General features: G+C 40.3%; 1 protein-coding gene across 1 annotated transcript in view; it reads right to left on the reverse strand.

Moving 5' to 3' along the window:
* Positions 1-24,844, reverse strand: part of ARFGEF3 (ARFGEF family member 3) — a gene marked incomplete at its 5' end in the record, with an annotated part of 191,581 nt that overhangs the window by 85,593 nt on the left and 81,144 nt on the right. The window contains 5 exons of the mRNA XM_082634251.1: positions 7,032-7,365; positions 8,258-8,362; positions 14,497-14,575; positions 16,713-16,755; positions 20,029-20,151. Coding sequence (XP_082490377.1) covers positions 7,032-7,365; positions 8,258-8,362; positions 14,497-14,575; positions 16,713-16,755; positions 20,029-20,151 — 684 coding nt within the window. The remainder of the gene's footprint in view (positions 1-7,031; positions 7,366-8,257; positions 8,363-14,496; positions 14,576-16,712; positions 16,756-20,028; positions 20,152-24,844) is intronic.

Here is a 24,844-nt window from a genome sequence, read left to right on the forward strand (position 1 = left end):
GCAGAAGAATCCTTGTTTGAAGTATCTTCAAAATAACTCCAATTCCTCCTCAAAACCATGAAGTAGCACACTGGGACAGCTATTCTAAGCTGGACGACATTTGTCTCATGATGTATGGGAGAAAGGAGGCGTAAGAATAAATGGAGAACAGGATCCCTTTTAGCAATCAGAGATGGGTAAAGCTCTTTTTGGGGTATTGAACAAGCTGAGTATAAAATCATTTTGAAATCCAATTCTGGCAAAAGTGAATAAACATATACATCTGTGGGGGGTGCCGGAGTTAGGAGAAAAAGCTACAAAGATAAAGCACACCAGCAATGGTATACTGATGCCCTATAATCAAAGTCTACATTTTTTTTTTTTTTTTTTTTTTGCGGTACGTGGGCCTCTCACTGCTGTGGCCTCTCCTGCTGCAGAGCACAGGCTCCGGACACACAGGCTCAGCGGCCATGGCTCAAGGGACCAGCCGCTCCGCAGCATGTGGGATCTTCCTGGACCGGGGCATGAACCCGCGTCCTCTGCATCAGCAGGTGGACTCTCAACCACTGCACCACCAGGGAAGCCCAAAGTCTACATTTTTGTCAGCATTTTAAAAATTTATAAGAATCTATACACTGATTGGTTCAAGATGGCAGAGCAGAAGGACACGCTCTCACTCCCTCTTGCGACAACACTGGAATCACAAATAACTGCCGAACAATCATCGACAGGAAGACACTGGAACACACCAAAACTGATACCCCACATCCAAAGACAAAGGAGAAGCCACAGGGAGACGGTAGGAGGCGTGCAATCACAATAAAATCAAATGCCATAACTGCTGGGTGGGTGACTCACAAACTGGAGAACAATTATACCACAGAAGTCCACCCACTGGAGTGAAAATTCTGAACCCCACGTAAGGCTTCCGAACCTGGGGGTCTGGCAATGGGAGGAGGAATTCCTAGAGAATCAGACTTTGAAGGCTAGTGGGATTTGATTGCAGGACTTTGACAGGACTGTGGGAAACAGAGACTCCACTCTTGGAAGGCACACACAAAGTAGTGTGTGCGTCAGGACCTGGGGAAGGAGTAGTGACCCCAGGGGAGACTGAACCAGACCTACCTGCTAGTGTTGGAGGGTCTCCTGCAGAGGCGGGGGGTGGCTGTGGCTCACCGTGGGGACAAGGACATTGGCAGGAGAAGTTCTGGGAAGTACTCCTTGGCGTGAGCCCTCCCAGAGTCCACCATTAGCCCCACCAAAGAGCCCAGGTAAGCTCCAGTGTTGGGTTGCCTCAGGCCAAACAACCAACAGGGAGGGAACCCAGCTCCACCCATCAGCAGTCAAGGGGATTAAACTTTTACTGAGCTCTGCCCACCAGAGCAACAGTCAGCTCTACCCACCACCAGTCCCTCCCATCAGGAAACCTACATAAGCCTCTTAGATAGCCTCATCCAACAGAGGGCAGACAGCAGAAGCAACAAGAACTACAATCCTGCAGCCTGTGGAACAAAAACCACATTCACAGAAAGATAGATAAGATGAAAAGGCAGAGGGCTATGTACCAGATGAAGGAAAAAGATAAAACCCCAGAAAAACAACTAAATGAAGTGGAGATAGGCAACCTTCCAGAAAAAGAATTCAGAATAATGATAGTGAAGATGATCCAGGACCACGGAAAAAGAATGGAGGCAAAGATCGAGAAGATGCAAACATGCTTAAAAAGACCTAAAAGAATTAAAGGACAAACAGAGATGAACAATACAATAACTGAAATGAAAACTACACTAGAAGGAATCAATAGCAGAATAGCTGAGGCAGAAGAACGGATAAGTGACTTGGAAGACAGAATGGTGGAATTCACTGCTGCGGAACACATTAAAGAAAAAAGAATGAAAAGAAATAAAGACAGCCTAAGAGACCTCTGGGACAACATTAAATGCAAAAACCTTCGCATTATAGGGGTCCCAGAAGGAGAAGAGAGAGAGAAAGGACCAGAGAAAATATTTGAAGAGATTATAGTTGAAAACTTCCCTAATATGGGAAAGGAAACAGCTACTCAAGTCCAGGAAGCGCAGAGAGTCCCATACAGGACCCAAGGAGAAACATGCTAAGGCACACAGTGATCAAATTGGTAAAAATTAAAGACAAAGAAAAATTATTCTAAGCAGCGAGGGAAAAATGACAAATAACATACAAGGGAACTCCCATAAGGTTAACAGCTGATTTCTCAGCAGAAACTCTGCAAGCCAGAAGGGAGTGGCATGATATACTTCAAGTGATGAATGGGAAGAACCTACAACCAAGATTACTCTACCTGGGAAGGATCTCATTCAGATTCGATGGAGAAATCAAAAGCTTTACAGACAAGCAAAAGCTAAGAGAATTCAACACCACCAAACCAACTCTACAACAAATGCTAAAGGAACTTCTCTAAGTGGGAAACACAAGAGAAGAAACAGATCTACAAAAACAAACCCAAAACAATTAAGAAAATGGTAATAGGAACATACATATGGATAATTACTGTAAACGTGAATGGATTAAATGCTCCAACCAAAAGACTCAGGCTTGTTGAATGGATACAAAAACAAGACCCATATATATGCTGTCTACAAGAGACCCACTTCAGACCTAGGGACACATACAGAGTGAAAGTGAAGGGATGGAAAAAGAGATTCCATGAAAATGGAAATCAACAGAAAGCTGGAATAGCAATACTCATATCAGATAAAATAGACTTTAAAATAAAGAATGTTACAAGAGACAAGAAAGACACTACATAATGATCAAGGGATCAATCCATGAAGAAGATATAACAATTATAAACATATATGCACCCAACATAGGAGCACTTCAATACATCAGGCAACTGCTAACAGCTATAAAAGAGGAAATCGAGGGCTTCCCTGGTGGCGCAGTGGTTGAGAGTCCGCCTGCCGATGCAGGGGACACGGATTCGTGCCCCGGTCTGGGAAGATCCCATGTGCTGCGGAGCGGCTAGGCCCGTGAGCCATGGCAGCTGAGCCTGCGCATCCAGAGCCTGTGCTCCGCAACAGGAGAGGCCACAACAGTGAGAGGCCTGCGTATCACAAAAAAAAAAAAAAAAAAAGAGGAAATCGACAGTAACACAATAGTAGTAGGGGACTTTGACACCTCGCTTACACTAATGAACAGATCTTCCAGACAGAAAATTAATAAGGTAACACAAGCCTTAAATGACACAATAGACCAGGTAGATTTAATTGATATTTATAGGACATTCCATCCAAAAACAGCAGATTAAAGTTTCTTCTCAAGTGCGCACGGAACATCCTCCTGGATGGATCACATCTTGGGTCACAATCAAGCCTCAGTAAATTTAAGAAAATTAAAATCATATCAGGCCTCTTTTCTGACCACAACACTATGCTTTTTTCCACAAGGAAAAAAATGTAAAAAACACAAACACACGGAGGCTAAACAATACATTACTAAATAACCAAGAGATCATTGAAGAAATCAAAGAGGAAATCAAAAAGTACCTAGAGACAAATGACAATGAAAACACGATGATCCAAAACCTATGGGATGCAGCATAAAGCAGTTCTAAGAGGGAAGTTTATAGCTATATAAGCCTACCTCAAGAAAAAAGAAAAATCTCAAATAAACAATCTAATGTACACCTAAAGGACTAGAGAAAGAACAAACCCAAAGTTAGGAGAAGGAAAGAAATCATAAAGATCAGAGCAGAAATAAATGAAATACGAACGAAGAAAACAATAGCAAAGATCAATAAAACTAAAAGATGGTTCTTTGAGAAGATAAACAAAATTGATAAGCCATTAGCCAGACTCATCAAGAAAAAGAGGGAAGGGACTCAATAAAATGAGAAATGAAAATGGAGAAGTTACAACACACACCGCAGAAATACAAAGCATCCTAAGAGACTACTACAAGCAACTCTATGCCAATAAAATGGAAAACCTAGAAGAAATGGACAAATTCTTAGAACGGTATAACCTTCCAAGACTGGACCAGGAAGAAATAGAAAATATGAACAGACCAATCACAAGTATGAAATTGAAGTTGTGATTAAAAATCTTCCAACAAACAAAAGTCCAGGACCAGATGGCTTCACAGGTGAATTCTATCAAACATTTAGAAAACAGCTAACACCCATCCTTCTCAAACTCTTCCAAAAAACTGCGGATGAAGGAACACCCCCAAACTCATTCTATGAGGCCACCATCATCCTGATCCCAAAACTAGACAAAGATACTACAAAAAAAGAAAATTACAGACCAATATCACTGATGAATATAGAGGCAAAAATCCTCAACATAATACTAGCAAACAGAATCCAACAACACATTAAAAGGATCATACACCATGATCAAGTGGGATTTATCCCAGGGATGCAAGGATTCTTCAATAAATGCAAATCAATCAATGTGATACAGCATATTAACAAACTGAAGAAGAAAAAGCATATGATAATCTCAATAGATGCAGAAACAGCTTTTGACAAAATTCAACACCCATTTCTGATAAAAACTCTCCAGAAAGTGGGCATAGAGGGAACCTACCTCAACATAATAAAGGCTATATACGACAAACCCAGAGCAAACATCATTCTCAATGGTGAAAAACTGAAAGCATTTCCTCTAAGATCAGGAAAAAGACAAGGATATCCACTCTCACCACTACTTTTCAACATACTTTTGGAAGTCCTAGCCACGGCAATCAGTGAAGAAAAAGAAATAAAAGGAACACAAATGGGAAAAGCAGAAGTAAAACTGTCACTGTTTGCAGATGACATGATACTATACATAGAGAATCCTAAAGATGCCAGTAGAAAACTACTAGAGCTAATCAATGAATTTGGTAAAGTTGTAGGATAAAAAATTAATGCACAGAAATCTCTTGCATTCCTATACACTAATGCTGAAAAATCTGAAAGAGAAATTAAAGAAACACTCCCCTTTATCACTGCAACAAAAAGAATAAAATACCTAGGAATAAACCTACCTAGGGAGACAAAAGACCTATATGCAGAAAACTATAAGACACTAATGAAAGAAATTAAAGATGATACAAACGGATGGAGAGATACACCACGTTCTTGGATTGGAAGAATGAATATTCTGAAAATGACTATACTACCCAAAGCAATCTACAGATTCAATGTAATCCCTATCAAATTACCAATGGCATTTTTTTTACAGAACCAGAACAAAAAAATCTTAAAATTTGTATGGAGACACAAAAGACCCGAAATAGCCAAAGCAGTCTTGCGGGAAAAAAGCGGAGCTGGAGGAATCAGACTCCCTGACTTCAGACTATACTACAAAGCTACAGTAATCAAGGCAATATGGTACTCGCACAACAACAGAAATATAGATGAATGCAACAGGATAGAAAGCCCAGAGATAAACCCACACACCTATGGTCAACTAATCTATGACAAAGGAGGCAAGGATATACAATGGAGAAAAGACAGTCTCTTCCATAAGTGGTGCTGGGAAAACTGGACAGCTACATGTAAAAGATTGAAATTAGAACACTCCCTAACACCATACACAAAAATAAACTCAAAATGGATTAGAGACCTAAATGGAAGAGCGGACACTATAAAACTCTTAGAGGAAAACATAGGAAGAACACTCTTTGACATAAATCACAGCAAGATCTTTTTTGATCCACTGCCTAGAGTAATGGAAATAAAAGAAAAATAAACAAATGGGACCTAATGAAACTTAAAAGCTTTTGCCCAGCAAAGGAAACCATAAACAAGACGAGAAGACAACCCTCAGAATGGGAGAAAATATTTGCAAACGAATCAACGGAAAAAAGATTAATCTCCAAAATATATAAACAGCTCATGCAGCTCAATATTAAAAAAACATACAATACAATCCAAAAATGGGCAGATGATCTAAATAGACATTTCTCCAAAGAATATATACAGATTGCCAAGGAGTACATGAAAAATTGCTCAACATCACTAATTATTAGAAAAATGCACATCAAAACTACAATGAGGTATTACCTCACACCAGTCAGAATGGGCATCATCAGAAAATCTACAAACAAATGCTGGAGAGGGTGTGGAGAAAAGGGAGTCCTCTTGCACTGTTGGTGGGAATGTAAAGTGATACAGCCACTATGGAGAACACTATGGATGTTCCTTAAAAAACTAGAAATAGAGTTACCGTATGTCCCAGCAATCCCACTACTGGGCATATACCCAGAGCAAACTGTAATTCAAAAAAACACATGCAGCCCAGTGTTCATTGAAGCACTATTTACAATAGCCAGGTCATGGAAGCAACCTCAATGCCCACCAACAGACGAATGGATAAAGAAGATGTGGTACACAGATACAATGGAATATTACTCAGCCATAAAAAGGAACGAAATTGGGTCAGTTGTAGAGACGTGGATGGAGCCAGAGACTGTCATACAGAGTGAAGTAAGTCAGAAAGAGAAAAACAAATATTGTACATTAACGCATATATGTGGAACCTAGAAAAATGGTACAGATGAACCCGTTTGCAGGGCAGAGACTGAGACACAGATGTAGAGAACAAACGTATGGACACCAAGGGGGGAAAGCGGCGGGGGGTGTGGGTGGTGGTGTGATGAACTGGGCGATTGGGATTGACATGTATACACTGATGTGTACAAAATGGATAACTAATAAGTACCTGCTGTATAAAAAATAAATAAAATTCAAAAAAAACCCCAAAACACAAAATATGTACATGTGCACAGACAGTACCTGAGGGAGCAAAATGAAAGCTCAGCCTGGGGTCCAGTCAGGTACATGTAGTTAAAATTATCAATGGCTTTGCTTCAGTGAGCACTTATCAACACCCCCTTAGCCCAACTCCTAACACACGCACACACAGCCCCCAGTGCTAAAGATACTATTTGTTACTGGATACTGTACAGAAGCAATTAAGTTCCAGCAGGCGACTGACAAACGTTTTCTAAGTACTTCCTTTGTGCAAGACATGGTGCTCAGCCCCTCTTGGCAGACCTGGTGGCATGCTTCACTGCCTCCTTACCTCTTTCATTATTTTGATGGCTTCCACCCGGTGCTGGGGTGGGGGATAAAGCAGCACGCGGTGATAGAGCGACTGCAGCACGGGCTTCATGGAGTCCACTGACCCCACCAGCCGGACCAGCTCAGCTGCGATGTAATAGATGGTCCGAGCCACGGGCCCACTGAGGGCTGGCGCGGTGGAGGAGCAGCCTGACCCCCGGCCGTGGTCAGAAACCCCTGGAGACGCAGAGTCCGATTCGATGCTGGTACTCGTGTTGCTGCTATGAGCAGAGGTGATGGTTTTGTCATGAATTGGATTCCCCAGGATCACGATGAGAGCAGGGCAAAGATTCTTCCTGAGAAGAGAACGAGAAGAAAGAAAAGTTTCCCTATGAGCCGAATGATAAAATACGAGTACTATCCTGAGGGTAAATACCAGGTGCCTTAACAATGACAAATAAGAGTCAGGGTCTCTACTGCTCCTTCTTCTGGCTACCTTCTGCCCCGGCGTTCCCTGACTCCCCGTCACTCCTGGGATATCAACAGAATACTTTGCCTCATAATCAAGCTGGGGTTAACTACGTAAAATACCAAGAGAAGCATTAGATATCATCATATGTGAGGAAAATGGACTCAAAATGCTAACTGACTTAGTTATGAAGTTTCATTTTACTATAAATAACAAAGTTATTTATACTCCTCATTTGAGAAGTTAACTTAAAATTCTGACACATATCATATACATAGCATTTGACTTTCTCCTTGTCAATAAGCACAGGAACCCAGAGCAGCTAGCTGGCTGCCTGAGGGTCCTGTCACTTGCGTGAATCTCTGACTATGATTAAGAGACTAGTATTCAGGTTGAGATGGAGAAAGTACCAGGGTGAGGCTGAGAAAAAGGTCCAATTTTGGCGAAGGTGAATCGCCTCACCTGTGCAACTCTGTGGTGCCTTTATATGATTTAGAATGTAGGCTCTCATAATCCTATGATGGAAACAAAATGCAAGAGGGCCTTGGGAGGCATAGTTTGTTACAATAATTATCGCTTTCTCTCCCCTTTCTCTCTGTAGCTTCGTCTGGTGCATATAAGCAAAGCCATCTCCTTACTTTCCCTCTAATACATTTACACATAGAGGAAATGGCCGGTGAGGCATGGATGCCCTGGGAAGGGACCCGCAGACCCAGCTAGAGGGAGTGAGCCCCCCAGGTTGGGGTGGAGCAGGGGTTGGCGTCAGGATGAGCACTCACCAGATGAGGTCCGTGAAGCCTCTGTGCAGCCGCATGGAGGAGGAGGAACTGCTGAGCACGGACAAAACGCACTCCAGGTACAGAAGCTGCAGCTGCTGACCGTCACTGCAGAGGAGCAGAACCAACGTACAAATGCACACAAGGTAAAGGCGAAACTAAAGAGCTGACGTGTGGAAAACACTTGGGAAAATGTTAGGTATCACAGGGTGTTAATGTTGGGGTAGGGGGCATTGGTAGTGTTATGGGTTGACTTGTGCCCCCCCCCGCTTTCAGATGCTGAGGTCCTAACCCCTGGCACCTCAGAAATGGTCTTATTTGGAGTTGGGACCTTACACAGGTAACCAAGTTAAAGTGAAGTTATTAGGGTAGATCCTAATCCAATACGACTGGTGTCCTTATAAAAGAGGGAAATTAGAGCACAGAGATACATATGGAAGGAAGACAGTGTGAAGAGATATGCGGAGAAGACGGTCGTCTACAAGCCAAAGAGCGAGGCCTCCCAGCCCCGAGAAGGAACCAACTCTGCTGACATCATGATTTCCAATCTCCAGCCTCCAGAAGGGCGAGACAATACATTTCTGTTGTTAAAGCCGCTTGGTTTGTGGTACTTTGTTATGGCAGCCTCAACAAACTAATACAGTTAGGATGATTTTTCTGTAATAAACATTACTTTTTAGAACAGTTTTAGATTTACAGAAAATCTGAATATGGTATGGAAAGTAACCATATTTTACCCACCCCTGCACGTGGTTTATCCTGGGAAAGATGTTATTAACATCTTACCATTAATGAACAAATTAACAGCTACCATTTATGAACAAATATTGATATATTGACTAAAGTCCAGTTTATTCCAGAAATATTAATTTTTAATGTTTGTCTAAATATGTTTCAGCTGTTTTATTGTACCATGATATCTTTTAGATGATTAATGCTTTACTAACTTGCATTTGGCTTTTCTTCTTTATTTTTTTGAAAGCAGCATGGTTTTTCAACAGGCGAATTATCTTTCTCATAATTATTACTATGGGGTTCCTCAATAGAACCAGATTTTAAAAAAGCAGGTAAGTTTATGGGATGCACATTTTAATTCCTGGATTAAATTTTCTGCCTAATCCACCAGAAAGTATTAAAATCCAGGTGGGTGGTCTTTCTGACCAATCACTTGACTCATAATTAAGAAAAATAATTATTAAATGCCCTTACTGAAAAATGTCTATCTTTCAAACTGTCAGTCGAACATCACAAAACTAAAATAACTATAAACAGTAAAGAGTCTCAGTTTCTGAAATCACTGGAAATAAACCCAGAGAAAAGCTACAAGCAGTCAAGTTCCCTATGAGTACATATCAGCAAAGCGTGCTTCAGCAATAGGGCAACCCCAAGGCATCAGACTTGGTGACAGAGAGAGCTCATTGCCAAGGAAACTGGCCTGGGAGTCTCCTTGGAGACTGAATGCGGCAGCTTTTCCGTGGGCTGCTGCAGTCTGGAAAAATGAGTACTCATGGCCTGGCACGCGTCACGTCATTAGAGGAGCACCTTCCATGCATGCCCCTCATGAGATACACATGTGTGTGCACAGGGTGTACACTTCATATTTGTCTGACTATAGACAGACGAATCTGTGAGATGCACAGGGCAGAAAGGAGCCTAGAAACTAGCCAACTTTTTCAACACACACTAGGGAACATCTGCCTCCTTAGGAGGGCTGTGAGTCACTTTGGCTTTTTGTTTGAACAGGTTGAACATCTACTGGTCTCACTCTCTGCTCATCTCTGGATCTCCTCCCAGGCCCATGATCCACAGAGAACAACTCTCGTGGGTAGACCGGTGGTCCATGAAGAAGCAGCAGTGCAGCCCTGGCAGGGTTACTATGACAGCAACCTGGCAGCACATCCTCGATGTCTGGAGTTCTTAAAATTTTGTTTCGCTTTGAACTATTGTGATTTTGCCTCCCTTAGAAACAGATTCAAATTTAGTTAGAGAAAGGAGAGAGGGAGTTAATTGCTTAAGGAGTGGAATGGAATTAGAATACACAATATGAAGGCTCAGCATCGCCTCATTGATTCCAAGATGCGTCAGTATAGATTCCTCTCCGACATCCTGTACTGAGAAGAGAGGGACGTGGGGAGAGGGTGGTGGGAAACCAACGGGCAGAGAATGAAAAAATATCTTTTTAATCCCAATTATCCTTCCAAAAATTCCTGGATTTAAACAGCATCATGTAACTCAACTTGCCTAATATAGAGCTCTATTAATACCGCATCTCCGAGGCATGTGAGTTAACCTGTGTGCCTGAATGCATTTTCTGATTTCTCCTGAGAGACTGAACATATCATGAGTACATACCCCTACAGAGCTAAAGACCTGTGAGGTATATTGGCACTGATTTTGGGAATGGATATTGGGTGGGAAGTAATGACCGTGGTGTGATTTCAGAGGAAGAACCTACTTAGAAGGTAGGACAGGTGTCAAGTTTAGCCAATGGAAATAAAAGGAGTTAAAGTAGTAAAACCAGAAGAAACTATATAGATGTGAAAATTTAAGGAGAATTAACAGAACCACCAGAGCGAGAGCAGCCAAGGGCATGGTATTACCTGACCAGGGGGTGTTAAACGTCTCCCAGTGAAGCTGCACTAAGCCTGCGGCACTCCAGCTTCTGCAGTAATAGAACCCCCATCTTAGGGCAATGGAACCATGATGGGAAAGGCCATAACCCAACAAGGAGAAGAGTCTCCAGAGGCAGAATTATGATAAGGAAATTGCTTTGAAAAAACAAGCAAGACTATGAGAATCCTATAAAAATCATTAAGCTCTATAACAATATGCCTAAAGCCATCTTTGATCCCATGTCCAATGAGAAATCCTAGAAAACCATATGCACGTCACATGAGTTATTTTTTCTCCATTTAAAGCCTATCCCTGAATCATATGGTTTAGAAACGTTTTCATTTTTTCAGTGACTGATAGAAATGTATGACCTTTAGTTTCTAATACACATATGTGAGCATTTGTAATGTACGTTTGTGCATTGTATTTTCCCAACAACCTTCAAATTTCTAATGTAAGAAACTCAGTGTTCCTAAATGCATCACCAACTAGAATTAGCACTGATAATTCTGAAAGCAAACAAGCTATTTTAGAGCTAATATTTATCAAATATTTATTATGTGCTGTGTAGTAAAAAAAAATTCCACTTATACCGGTACTTCCTAGAAGATATCGATATGAGTGTCTTTAATAATAATTATACAGTAAGCGTAACTCTGGACTGTTTAAGGTAAGCCAAGTTATATGGTTGCCCTACAGGTAGGGGTCCCTGTAGGTGACATTGGAGCCATCCAGGTTTCAAAGAACCATGAACTGAATGAACCCCAGATGCCAGGCAGGTCCTTGCTAGACTCTGTTGAAGGCTCTTTCTGGACCAGTGCACAATGGTATCATTTATAGACCTACAGACTTGGTCTAACTTCTCCTGATGGCTATTTTAAAATTATTAATGGCATAATTACCATGAACTTTTATTAGCACTTTTGTAGCACTTAAAAATTTTAGATTTTTCCCTTAGCAAACTACTCAGAAAAGAAGAGTTTATTAGTTTTCCCTTGTCAGCACAGTAATGAACATAGCCTTTATGTTTTTCAAAATTTCAGTGGTCTTTGTTTTATTCCCCGACAAGGCTAAGACCTGAAGGGGTGGGCCAAGAAGCAGGATCCTTGACAGCTGGCAAGAGCCAGCTTGCTAGTTGCTACCGGCCAGCTGTGTGTTCCCCTGGGGAACAGAAACAACTGCACAGAATGTTAACATCAGATGAAGAATCTCCACAATGATGATGTAACAAGATGAAAGCCAATCGACAATCACATCTGAACAGAATTTTTAAAAAATCTGTACAATTACAAAAATGACCAAATATTATCCTCCCCTGTAAGTGACTCCTGCTGCTTCTCCAGTGACAACTCTGGCTCCCATCTGGCCCTCTTGTCAGCTAGATGAAAACTAGGATGCTCAATGGTAGAATTGCACCTTGCTTTCTGACAGTACCCAGTCCTTGAACAGAACCCCCAATTCCTTTAATCCACACCAAATTACCTAACTCAGGTTCAAATCCTATAACAATTCCTAACACCCACCCTTTTACTGGGTGTCCTATCGTTCGCATAGTGTACAGGCTCCCCTACTGCAGCAAGTTAATAAACCTAATTCTGTTAACCTCAGATGATCCTGGTGATCTTGGGTTGGTGGGCACTGACAGTCTTTTAGGTTAATTTTCTCATTCAATCCTTACAAAAACCCTAACATATTTTATATTACTAATATTATATATATTAATATATTATAATGATTATAATGCAAATTAAAAATATTTTGAATAATCATTGAGCATATCAATATTAAAATTATATTACAAATATAATTAACATTGTTATTTTATTATAAATATTATTATAACATAATAAAATAATATAACATGCTAATAATAATTAATTATAGGATCAATAAGCTTAGGGTGGTTGAGCTCTTTGCCCAAAGTCAAGAGCTAGTAAGGGGCCTAACAGGAGTTTTATCCCAGGTAATCCAACAAAGATAATGCAGTTGAGCCAATAGTAATTAAACTATGATTGTCTCTCAGGAGAAAACAAGCCAATGAGAAACATACTCCAGCTCTGATCTAACAGCTGGCTCTGCCAAGATGGACAGGAACTGGGCAGGGGTGGTGAGAAGTCAGCACTGGAAGAGATCTAAACCCCAGGCATGGATGGGTAGAGTGAATATACAACCTATCCCAGCCTGGACACTGTTGAGAGTAAAGGAGGGTGATTGTAATCATACACAACAGGCATAGCCTGGGACTGTCCCAAGGAAAGCAGGTAGCACGGGGTCCCTATAGATGGGGTCACTGTGGCTGGTGCTAGAGCCTGCAGGTTAGGACGATCATCTGAGTCCCAGCCCTACTGCTCCAGCTCTCCATGGTCAGGACGACGGGACCTGAGTGGGGCACGGGAGCAGCCAGGTACATTCCATGTACATTCCCCCCGAGGGAAAAATAATGCCCATACCTGCAGCCTGCCTAGGGTCCTGGGGTGGGAGAAACTTGAGGGTGGGGTGTGGAAGAAGTTAAGCGCTATTTCGTTTTGGTTTGTACTACCTATGTATTAAATAAGTCTCTTCATTTTTTAAGTGCCTGATATAAATTGAGCTTAATTTGGTCAAAATATGCAGGTGACCTGGAGGAATGATAGATAAATTGAAGTAGAGACTATCCGGCAACAACTTTTAAGAGTAGTTTTAAGCCTAGCTTAAAAATAATCCCGAGTTTATGAAGAAACAAAAACAACAACAAATTTCTGCACTGTTTCCAGCCAAGTGAGAGAGCTCATGCATGTCTGCAACTGGACTGTTTCTCGCAGCTCATTATCATATATAAAATTCTACAAGCAAGAAGTTTTCTGAATTATCAATTACTCTAGTTACCACTAAACAATAGTTTAATGTGTCTTTCCCAACTCAAAGGGCACTTCAGAATCCTACCATGTTGTAGAATGTTGCAGTTAATTATACTATGTAGCTGGTAGAGACGTTCATCTCACCTTGGCAAGTCTGGCCTTTTTATGATTTGGCTTTTCTACAGATGCAGAAGTTATCAACTTACTGCATGGACAGCTGGAGCAGTGGACGTCACAAATGAACTAATATCACTGATTAAACTGTCATGCAAATAAATGAAAAGTATATAAAAATCAGAATAACACATTCTTTTTAAAGATAGGTGTGTGAGCTCACCGGCTCAGGAGATGTTAGAAGAAACAGAAAAGATCACACAGCCCAACCTGGCCATTTAGCAGAGGAGGAAGGTGCAATAGCTGGATGAGAAGGCTCATTTGGAGCCACAGACCTGGGACATGCCAGGTTAGGACTAGCCCTCATATCAACTAGCTCTTAGCCAACATTTTTTCCACTCACCTCCATGCTCAAGGGATTAACTCTTCTGCAAGGTACTGTTTTCCCTTTTTCTTATCAGAAAATTACATCCTTCAGTAATCGTATTTGGTCATGTGGGCTTGCCCAAGATCACTGAACACATGTCTCAGGAAAGACAGTGAACTGCTCAGTGAATACCAACGGGGTGGTGGGAACCACTGTCCCTATGCTCTGCAACTTTAAGTGATGCTGCAGGCAAAAGTTACTTCAGAAATAGTCCGTTAACGAATCAGAGCACCAGTGTTGAAGGCACTTACTTGATGGCAGCTTGGAGCTTCTCACACAGAACACTGAGCACAGAGACAAGGTCATCACAGAGGGACTCTACTGTTGACCCTTCAAACAGAGGAGGTGACAGGCATTAGACATCGGCAGGGGGCACTACAGGCTTCCTCAACAGTCCTTCCCATCTTCTGTTTTTGATACTTTCAGGACTGGAAAGATGATTTTCAGATGCTGAGCCTTCCTCAGGTCACCAGAAGGGTCACAGAAAAGAATTAAAGGACTGATTATCCCATCAGTCCTTTCCAAAGGAAAACACTCAAGATAGTCCAGGAAGGAAAATAATAGACTATTTATTATAAGTAAAATTCATTCACACTTAACAAAAAAGATTTGGTTAATTTAAGGAACAACACAACTGATAACAATTTTATCAATATTTAGGCCAGCAGACTATACATGTATCCCTTATTCTGACCTCTTGAATTTCTGGGTCTCCTGAGCAGACTTGAGCTGTATCCCAGAGAGATAAAGTATGGTGGCATGGAAGAAAGATGGGCTTTTCAAACTAGGAAACTAGGGAAAGGAGGCAAAATAAGTTAGTCACCATCTTCACCTATTTTAGCTATTTGTCCAGCATCCTCAGGGTACATGGTCTTCACTGTTAAAGGAGCAACAGCCAAGGTCAGAAAAAATTTTCCTTTCAAACATGTTTGTGTCCAGAATCTAGCAACAAAACTCCCACAGAAGCACTGAAGTGTATTGGAAAAAGGCTGAAATTTGGAATCTGTTCAAGTACTGGTCCACAGTTTGATGACTGTGTGAGCCTGGGTAAGCTTCAGTTTGGCCTTCAGCAAGATGCGATAAATAATTATGAAGTCCCAGCTCTGTTGGGCCAAGTGAAGTAACAAGTGGAAGCATTTGCTTTTTTTTTTTTTTTTTTTAAAATAAAAACCTGTGGAGAGCTATACAAATGTGCCCAAGTGTTTGATGGATGTATATAATGAATGAATGAATGAATGAATGACCATGAGGTCAGAGAAGACGGAGAAAAAATGGCAAGAGTGTAAGAAGGAAAATAAAAATAAAATTGGAGGAGGGCAAGGGAATGATAAATGGCTGATCCTCAGAATTTAATATTTTAAATGCAGGAACAAATTGAGAAATTATAAAGTACAATGATGAAAGATAGTTTAAAATAAACAAAACCCATAAGTAGTCTTGAAACTCAATTTTAGGTAAATTTCAAATGAGTCCATCAATTTTTTTTTTACTGATTTTAAAGATGCATCCTTAACCAAGAGGACTTTGACCTCTTTTTTTAGTTTATAAAATCATCCTACATTAAAGGAAGACATTATGGGAACTGCAATAGCCCAAAGAGGAAGAGACTGGTGGAAAATCTTGCAGCATACCACTGAGAGCTTCAAAAGGTAAAACGATGCTGCAGCCCAAGAATGCAGGAAGATGTGACTAAAACAACATGCTCATGTGATGCTTTAGAAAATGACTTAAAGCAGTCATTTTTCTTTCATTTATTCTTTTTCTCCTAACCGTGGCTGTTTAGCTACTTCTTTCCCTCTGTTTCATTCCCTGTCTTTTTCATCTTCTCTTTACCCCGCCCCCCGCTTTCCCCATTATTAACTGGCAAAAATATCAAAGAAAAGCAGGTTTTTTCAACATTTTAAAAATTACTGAATAAAATTCAAAATAAAAATTATATTTCAGTATTTCATCAGATAATTTGAATTTTTCATATCTCTTTCAGAAAACAATACCATCAAACATTTTTAAGAAGTCAAAGTGCTTGTCTGTTGTACGTGGACCTTTATTTCTTCCTGTCCTGTGGGTCAGAAGGGAAGTTCCTTACCTTGATTTCATCTGCTACTGAAACTGGGCTGTCTGTCCTTCCCTGTGAGGTGACTCATTTTTCATATCAAAAACTCGGTGCTTCACAAATACCCTTCAGGTGAAATAATGAAGAGTGACGTAACTACAAAAACTAGCTTCCAGCAGGAAGGTGTGTGAAGAGTTAATTTCCTTGACACAGCTGGAGCAGGGACAAGTATGGTTGGCAGAGGATGTAGGAACAGAAGGAAACAGCGGCTGACTAAAGCTAAGCAGAGCCTCCAAGGAGAATGGGGAACTAACCCGAGAGCTTTTACTCAGCGTTACATCCCCACCCCAAGCACACAGTAGGTGTTCTTACACCGGCTTTTTAAACTGAATGCACAGAAATCAAATCCAATACCTTGACTCCTGAATTCCTGCGGTACATCCGGGTTTTCAATTATCTAGTAAGGGAGACACACACAGGACAATTAGGAGATTCAGGCAAGAAAAATCCTGACTGTTCAACAATGGAAAGTTCTAGGAAACAAAGCGTCATCTGAGTGCTCTGGGCTCTGCTAACTTACCTAGGCGCACCCTCCGGCTCTTGATAGCGTTTCATTACTCAGGGTACTTATGAAAAGGCTATGATGTCTGAACTGAGTTGTCAGTTTCAAAAATAATTCACTCAAGAGTCCACAACCCCCTGGAAGTTTAAGGCCCATGGTGCACTTGATCATTCCAGGATGCTGCAGGGCTATGACCTGAGGCAATACCTGCCTAAACAGGTGCGTTCTCTTTGCACAAAAAAACAATTTGTCCCAAGGTCACAGACTGCACTCTGACTGGCACCTAATGAATACAGATTCTTAATCGTAAGAAGAATCAGGTTCCTGGACTTCAACACACAGGTCCAAGATGACTGCGGGTCAGAAGCACCAGATTCCTAATTGATGGGGGAGTGTATTAACTTCTGACTGTCTGACCAGACCGACCCTCTAGGCCATCTCTAGGTAGATCTAGAACTATCGGGGTAGAGACAGAGCCTGGAGGGAAGGGAGAATAGGAAGGAAAAGACATTTACTGGTAGTAAGATTACTTCCCGTGGTAGGGAGAATTCAGTGACTACTGAGCTGAGAGCAGGAAGGCAACCCTTCAGTCTCCCCAGCTCTTAGCATTGGGAGATAAACAGAAGGCATTTCCATGCCAATAAACTACCAGATATAAATCATACCATAGCACTGATCATTTTTAAACTTGTTACAGGCATGTATTTCTACTCTTCTCTGTTCATACATTTGCAAGCTCAGCAACTTCTACAGTGTTTTGGGAAATGCTATGTTAGTGCCTACAGCTCAGTACATGGATAAATATTAAGTTCAGAACAACATTTTCTGGAGGAAATCCATCTGAATCATTTTATTTATCCATCTGAATCAAATATTTACATGTGGCATTTTTTTCTTTTTAAAATGAGTAACAACAATTTAACAATGGCTTTTGTCATCGAAATAATTCAAAAATAAAGCTCGATAATAACTCAGGGTTTCTGGGGCTACAAAATCAAACTGAGTAATCTGCCCTGGGAGTAGGGGTTGGGAGGGGCTAGACATTAACTTGAAGATACATTTCATGCTAAGCTTTTGGCATTCTAGATTTATTTTCTTTCCACTGTATTTAAGTCTTTCTAATTCTGAGATGGCCCATGATGTCTTTCCAGTGATGGGTCAGGCTAAGCACTATACACATCTTCTGCAAGTAATGCTAAGTGTCCATGGGAGAACATGCAGCCTACTTAGAGTGAGCCTCACCATTCCTAGGGACCACTCTCCTTTAAGAGCTTTTTTTAAAATAACCATTCTTCGGTGGCAAAACTTATGTCTTCCTCTACTAAACATCCTAAGCGCTTCAAATAGGAGCATCCTGAGAATCATGTTTTTCTGGGACACAAAAACATCTCCAGGGATCTAATGAGTAATAGAAAGGAAATTAACAGGAAACACTAATTTTCTATCTCGTTTGGGATCTTGCCTCCGGATGGGGTGAGTCCAGATGGTCAGTGATGAGAGGGACCAGAAGGTCGATTAGCCACACAGTACCTAGGACACAGGCAGACACCCTCTAGTTTTATCCAGACCTCTACAACTGTACCTGTCACCATTGTTACAGAAGAGCAAGATAAGCTAAAAAGCTGAGTTGTTTTACTTAAAACCCCAAATTCTCCTACTTAAAAAATTTAAAAATATAACGAAATAAACAATCATAATTGAAATCTCTTTGAAACTACAAAGTTTCATTTAAATGCTTCATCTTAAAACATTAGTGTTACAGTATTTCCCATCATGTTGCCATGTAGCAAGGATGGAACATGATCATATACTAGTATCAGGCTCTCAACATCTTAGCTTTGTTTCCATTAAGAAACTTTTTTCTCTTAATGCTTTCTGCTTACAGATTTGAATTTCTTTTAAACTAATATATCTATACCATCATATGCAAAACCTTAGTATAAGTGAAATAGTTTTTAACAAAGAGTAAGCTAATATAATAAAAATATCACAAGTTTAAACAATTTTTAATAAAAACTTGGGCTTTAGATATAGCAAACAGAAAAGAAAATCAGTATTTGTTTTTTCAGATTAGTGGATTTTAAAAAAACAAAAAACAAACAAAAACACTGGCTGCCAGACTGCATATTAATAACCTGGACTGGGAGTCAGTAAGGAGACTAGGGCTTTTGTTCTGGCTCTTTCACTGATGTGCTCATTAATTTTAGATTTCAATTTCATCTCTCTGGGCTTCATCTTCCCCAGCTGTTTTTCTGAGGAATAAAAGAACTTGACCAGATAATCTCTAAGGTTTCACTCAATGCCATGATTTTCTAAAAATTAGAAAATAATTGAAGTTAAAAATTAGAAATGAACTCTTCATTTCTGTAAAATTAATTTCTGAGATATTTTGGATTGCCATTGAGATTTCCTATTCTAAAAAATAACTAATAAAGTGTTCATTTCAGAATACTTCTTGCAGATTTTAAAAGACGTTTAATCTGAATTATTAGAGGCATTTTTTTTAAAACACCAATTTTGAAGAGGAATCATCTCCTCAATTAACATTCCCAGGAGATAACATATACAAGAAGCTGATTACATTTACATTTTTTCCAGGAATGCTCATTTTAGACAATCTGCTGAAGTTTAGAGCAAAAAGCTCGAGTGGGCTTTGATGACAGAGAGAAGACAAATTCAGCTTTTCCCTGATGGCACCACCAGGTGAAGGAAACCTCCTGCCCCAGCCTTTTATTTCATAAACAGAAGCATATACACCAAGCCTCAAAACATGTAATTAATTAACTGCTAGTAATTTTTCTTAATTCTGAATTTACTTCTGTTTGTTAATACATCACAATATTTTTAATAAAATTGTTCAATCTGAGATGTTTAAAACATGATTTTAAAAGAAAAGTGAATTTTAAATTAATGACTAAAAAAATGACCGAAACCATAAGGAAAAATAACTCTCCAAGCTTTGGAGTGAAACAGGCAAAGACACATTTAAAGAGTTTAATTTATATAAATAAATGTTCTTCTGAACCAAGCCAGCCCTTCCTAATGTTTCAGTAGGAAGCAGCCCTGGCAGGGGGAGGGGGAAGCATATAGGACGTGGGACACTTAGCATGCGGTTACACAGAGACACTGGCAAGACCGGGATGAACGTGTGGGTACCGAGAGGCTCACCGTATTCTCCTGCCTTTGTCGTAACTGTAAAGTCAAGTCACTCAGCATTTGACTGAGAGTTGCCCGCACAGCAGTGTTTATACTACGCTGGTGACAGCTACATATGTATGTTTCAATGCACACCTGGTAAAGAAATAAGACAGCAACATACACGATCTGTAGATATCAGTTCATTACCAACATGCTTTGGAATTAATTGGAGAGGATGCTAAATCTCTCTTAAAATAGAAAGTCAGCCTGATTTAAGACTAGTTGTCAATGAGTACTACTATATATGTATTTTAAATCCCTGGGAATTTGTTTTTAATCATATAGGAAAAGTAATCTTTCCCTAAAGATTATCACTCTTAGAAGCTTATTATTCTGAGCATCACAGAAGAATGCAAATTAGTGACTTAGAGATGTGCCAAATAATTCTACCTAGAACAAACTCAGGTGGCTAGAAATTAATCAGGAAATGTTCTCTCCATGGCAAAACAGGAACAGAATTTAACTCCCGAGTTATGAAGTGTGGGAAAGGGTTAATGAAACCCTTTCTCCTCTATAAACAAGTTTGACCTTGGATTAAGTCTCCAGCTGTGTTCTTTTGGAAACCTGATAAAAGTGGGACAGTTAGCTGTGTTACTAGGCAGCATGGCTTAGGGTAAAAATGTCCCCGATTACTAAACTGCATCTGAATTCGGAGAACTGTGAACGAACTATAAAAACCTGGTGAGAAGTTATCCTGGGTGACTGCTATCATTGATCACACCCTCTGGGACCTCTGCCAGCTGAGCTCATGCAGTTGTTACAGATTATTGGTTCCTACATAGTTGAAACCTGGGGATGCTAAGCCAAGGTGACTCTGTACCCACAAAGGTGGCTCTCATCTTTTTGCTCCTAAGCTGACATTTGAGAGCCAGCCTCTGGCCCGCAGCAAGGACTCCTGTGAAAGATAAATGCCTGCTGTTGTCCTACTTCTGTTTCCTGTCCTATATCCTGCTAAGTGAACATAACGTCAGTTGTGGTCTAGTTGGGTCTTGTGAGTCTGAATGTCTAGCTGACCATGAAAAGACTCTCTGATGGCTGCCGCATGGAGAAGTCCCAATTTGAAAAAAAAAAAGAAAATCTCTCATTTGTTGTTGATGTTAAATGGCATGACTTTTCAGATTTTATTGCCTCTAATTCTTTTGGAAGCTATAGGAATGGGCACTGACAATAAATGCATGCTTTAAATTTGCCCACTTTTTCCTCTCCATAAGATATATTATCCTTTCCATTTTCCAAGCACATTTAGTCCCACAAAAAGAAAAAAAGGGAGATTTAATGTACCTAAATTACTTTTCTAGGAGTAACTCCAAGACTATCTACAATGGAAATACAGGGTTCTCACCCAAATGGCAAATTTAATTTGATGATGGATAACTGAAACAAGAGAGAAACTAAATGTTAACCTTTGTTGCTGCTACTGCTTAAGCTAGACCTTTTTGCCGGTCCTCATTATAATAACCTTATTGGTAAAATTAACTAGGTAAAAGTAAATATTTTCTAACAGTTTAATTTATCTCCTATTGAACGCTTAATATTCCAAACGAGCATTGAAAACTCAACAGTGTATTTGGAAGTTGGCTTAGACTAATTCATTTTAAGTTAAAAAATAAGAGCAAGTTCAAAAATATTTGTTTTTCAAACTACCATTTAGGGTATATTAGTTGTAAATTCATTTTCTTAAACAATCGTGGATTATAATATACCTGAAGGTACAATTTATACATACTTAGAAAAAAAAAAACATGTTTTAATCTTGAAAGGCTTTTACTTTTGCATGTGATGAAACAGTTTAAAAACTGTGAAAATACATCCGAGTGAGGAATTTCACTTTGATGAAATCAAATTCTCCACAGTGTAATTAGGCACACTCGTACTATTTATACCTTAGGATTTAACAGTTTTCTTTAAATCTTATACTCTCCCAAGAAATCTTTATAACTGTTGATCTTTAAGATCTCTAAGCTCTGACATTATAAATTTAAGGGGGAATCTTAAGCCTTAGACGCACTAAAGATGAGAGTAGCTATCTGGAGAGCTGAACTATATATACACTTAACATAAACATGACTTTCCTGAATGCTGAGAGCCATCTATATCCTCCCTTAAGAAACTCTATCGGTCCCTTTAGACCCAAGAAAGAAAGCACACACGAAGAACTGGATTTGAAGCAACACAGTGCTGTAAACGGATGAACTTCACAAGTAAATGTATTGCTCTGAGTTTTAATGTTATCACCATTTTTTTTTTTTTTTTTTTTTTTTTTTTGCTGTACGCGGGCCTCTCACTGCTGTGGCCTCTCCCGTTGCGGAGCACAGGCTCCGGACACACAGGCTCCGCGGCCATGGCTCGCGGGCCCAGCCGCTCCGCGGCATGTGGGATCTTCCGGGATCGGGGCACGAACCCGTGTCCCCTGCATCGGCAGGCGGACTCTCAACCACTGCGCCACCAGGGAAGCCCTGTTATCACCATTTTTAATGTTTAGGTGCTATTACTGGAAATGTACAACACTGGAAATGACTTATTGCAAGAGGCATTTTATTAAGGGAAAAGACAGGCATGTTTAGTCTGCTTTAAAAAAAAAGATTAACCTAAGGAGCTCATTCTACTAAAGTTGGGAGTATAAAGACTGAATATGACAAAAGGGTATCCTTTTAAATAAAAAAATGATCATGTATCTGATAATATCACTCTCTTTAGGTACTCAGAAAGAAATGCTTTATCAGTTATCCTGACATCTTCTAAAGAAAAGTTCCTTTAACTTGCTATATTAATAATAAATGGGTAAATCCGAAAGGTTTGCAGAACTACGTTTCCCCTTATAAACCTGACCATTTTAATTCAAGACCAGTGATTTTTCCCGTTGTGAATGTTTTTCTTCCTATACCTCAGGGCAGTGCTAAGATGAGCACATTGAATCAGAGAAGCTCAGAGAACACCATGTCCAAAGTCAGGCTGAGTTTCTGGAAAAGGAGCTCATCAGTTTCTTCTTTTCATATACCCTGTTATCAGTTCTGTCTCCCCATGCCCTTTGCTTTCGTGGTGCAGAACTGACACTTAAAAAGCCTCAGTCCTGCACCTCTGCCAGAGGCTCAAAGGGCAAGTCAAATCCCTTGTGAAAAGCCACAGGCCCCTGATCGCCAGGGAATGCACGAAGACACAGGGCAGTGAGGAGTTTCACAAGGAACATTTTGACCATTTCATGCATTTGTGGACATCTAGCTTTATGGCATGCTAGACACAACCGAGGGCAAAAACATACATCATTAATGAAGCAAAACAGACCCCAAAAGCAGAAGGAACAAGAACAAGAAAACACAAGTTTGCAAGCCATACATAAGCAATACAAGTTTTGTATCACCGAGTCAGTAGACTGATAAATAACAGTACTAGGTTACAACCACGGTGTAATCACTATGATTAAATATGAAGCAGCATAGTGGAATGTAGCAGATATTCAATATGCATTAACCAAAGTGATAATAAATTCTAAAGAAGCTGCCACAGTAGAAGTTTGCTTAGCTTTACAAAGCACGTATGACCTTCACTTTGTTGAACTGTGCATTTACCTTCTCTTCCCTATCTGAATGGGGTTAGTGGCATAGCTTTGTTAAAACAGTGCATGGTACTGACTAATGAGTTCTATAAAGAGAAGAGCTAGTATGTTTCCAACTGGAAAATCTTTACGGAGATGACAATTTATGGTGATAAAGATAGAAAGGATCAGAGATTAAGTAAGCTACAAGAAAGCAGAAATGTCTCTTATACGAATGCTTGCTGATCACATTAGAACCAAAGGAAATTTTGATGATCACTGTAAGTCTGAACTCTGTTATATCGTGACGACAGCTCAGTGGCTCTGCCGTTCCCAGGTAAACAGCAGTAACAAGTGGGTATGTGACAGGAGGCACCTCATCAAACGGGTCCTGTTGATGCAAACACACAGGCACACACACATACATACACACAGACAGAATGAACTGAAGTTGTTTTATTATTCCTAAGAAATACCTGTAAGTAAATCTGATCCCATGCTGGGGGAGGGAAATTTGCTGGTTTTCCTTTTGGATCTCAACTTACAGGAAATTCTTAAAGTGCCCAGGCATTTACGGAAAACTGATTGTGACTTCCGTCTTCCTCCTCCATGTTCTTCCTGGCTTCAGCTGGCATGTTAAAATGGCTTAAGACCCCTCAACCCATCAATGCCTGCACCTTCTCAGGCAGAGCCTTCTGCTTTGTCTACACAGGGTCTACCAAACTCTAGCCTCTGTCCAGTGAACCAACCCAAAATGAAGTAGAGGGCATCTCTGCATTGCTCAATGTGTCTTCTAACTCCAACTAAATTCTTCAAGAGCCATGCAAGTCAGAGGTTAAAGGAAAGTGGAGAATGCCTTGCAAAGGACTAGTTCGCTCAAAGCCTATCTGGCAGTAAGTAGCCAAAGAACAGACACCTTAGAGGAGTCAAACCAGAGTCAGTAAAGAGACTGGCCCACGAGGAAGGAAAGAAAGAGTTTCTGGAAGGAAAAGTGGAGAAGCTCCTTAGAATGGGGTTTCCTCAATCCAGTAGCCTCAGCTGGTTTAATGGGCCAGCTTCCTTGGTTGGTTTTCTTGCCAGGAGGTGGGGCTACCCCTCCCAGTCTTAAAGAGAACAAGACAAATAAGATGCTTCCAGGATAAATGGACCAAGTAAGTCATCTGTATACTTTTTTTCCGGGTTATATCTGGAGACTACCTGTTCCTTAATTGTAAAATATTTTATTTGAGGTATGGCTCAGAAATAATGCTTCCA

Source organism: Mesoplodon mirus, assembly GCF_964341445.2.
Source record: "Mesoplodon mirus genome assembly, chromosome: 10".
In the NCBI taxonomy this organism is placed as follows: Eukaryota; Metazoa; Chordata; class Mammalia; order Artiodactyla; family Ziphiidae; genus Mesoplodon; species Mesoplodon mirus.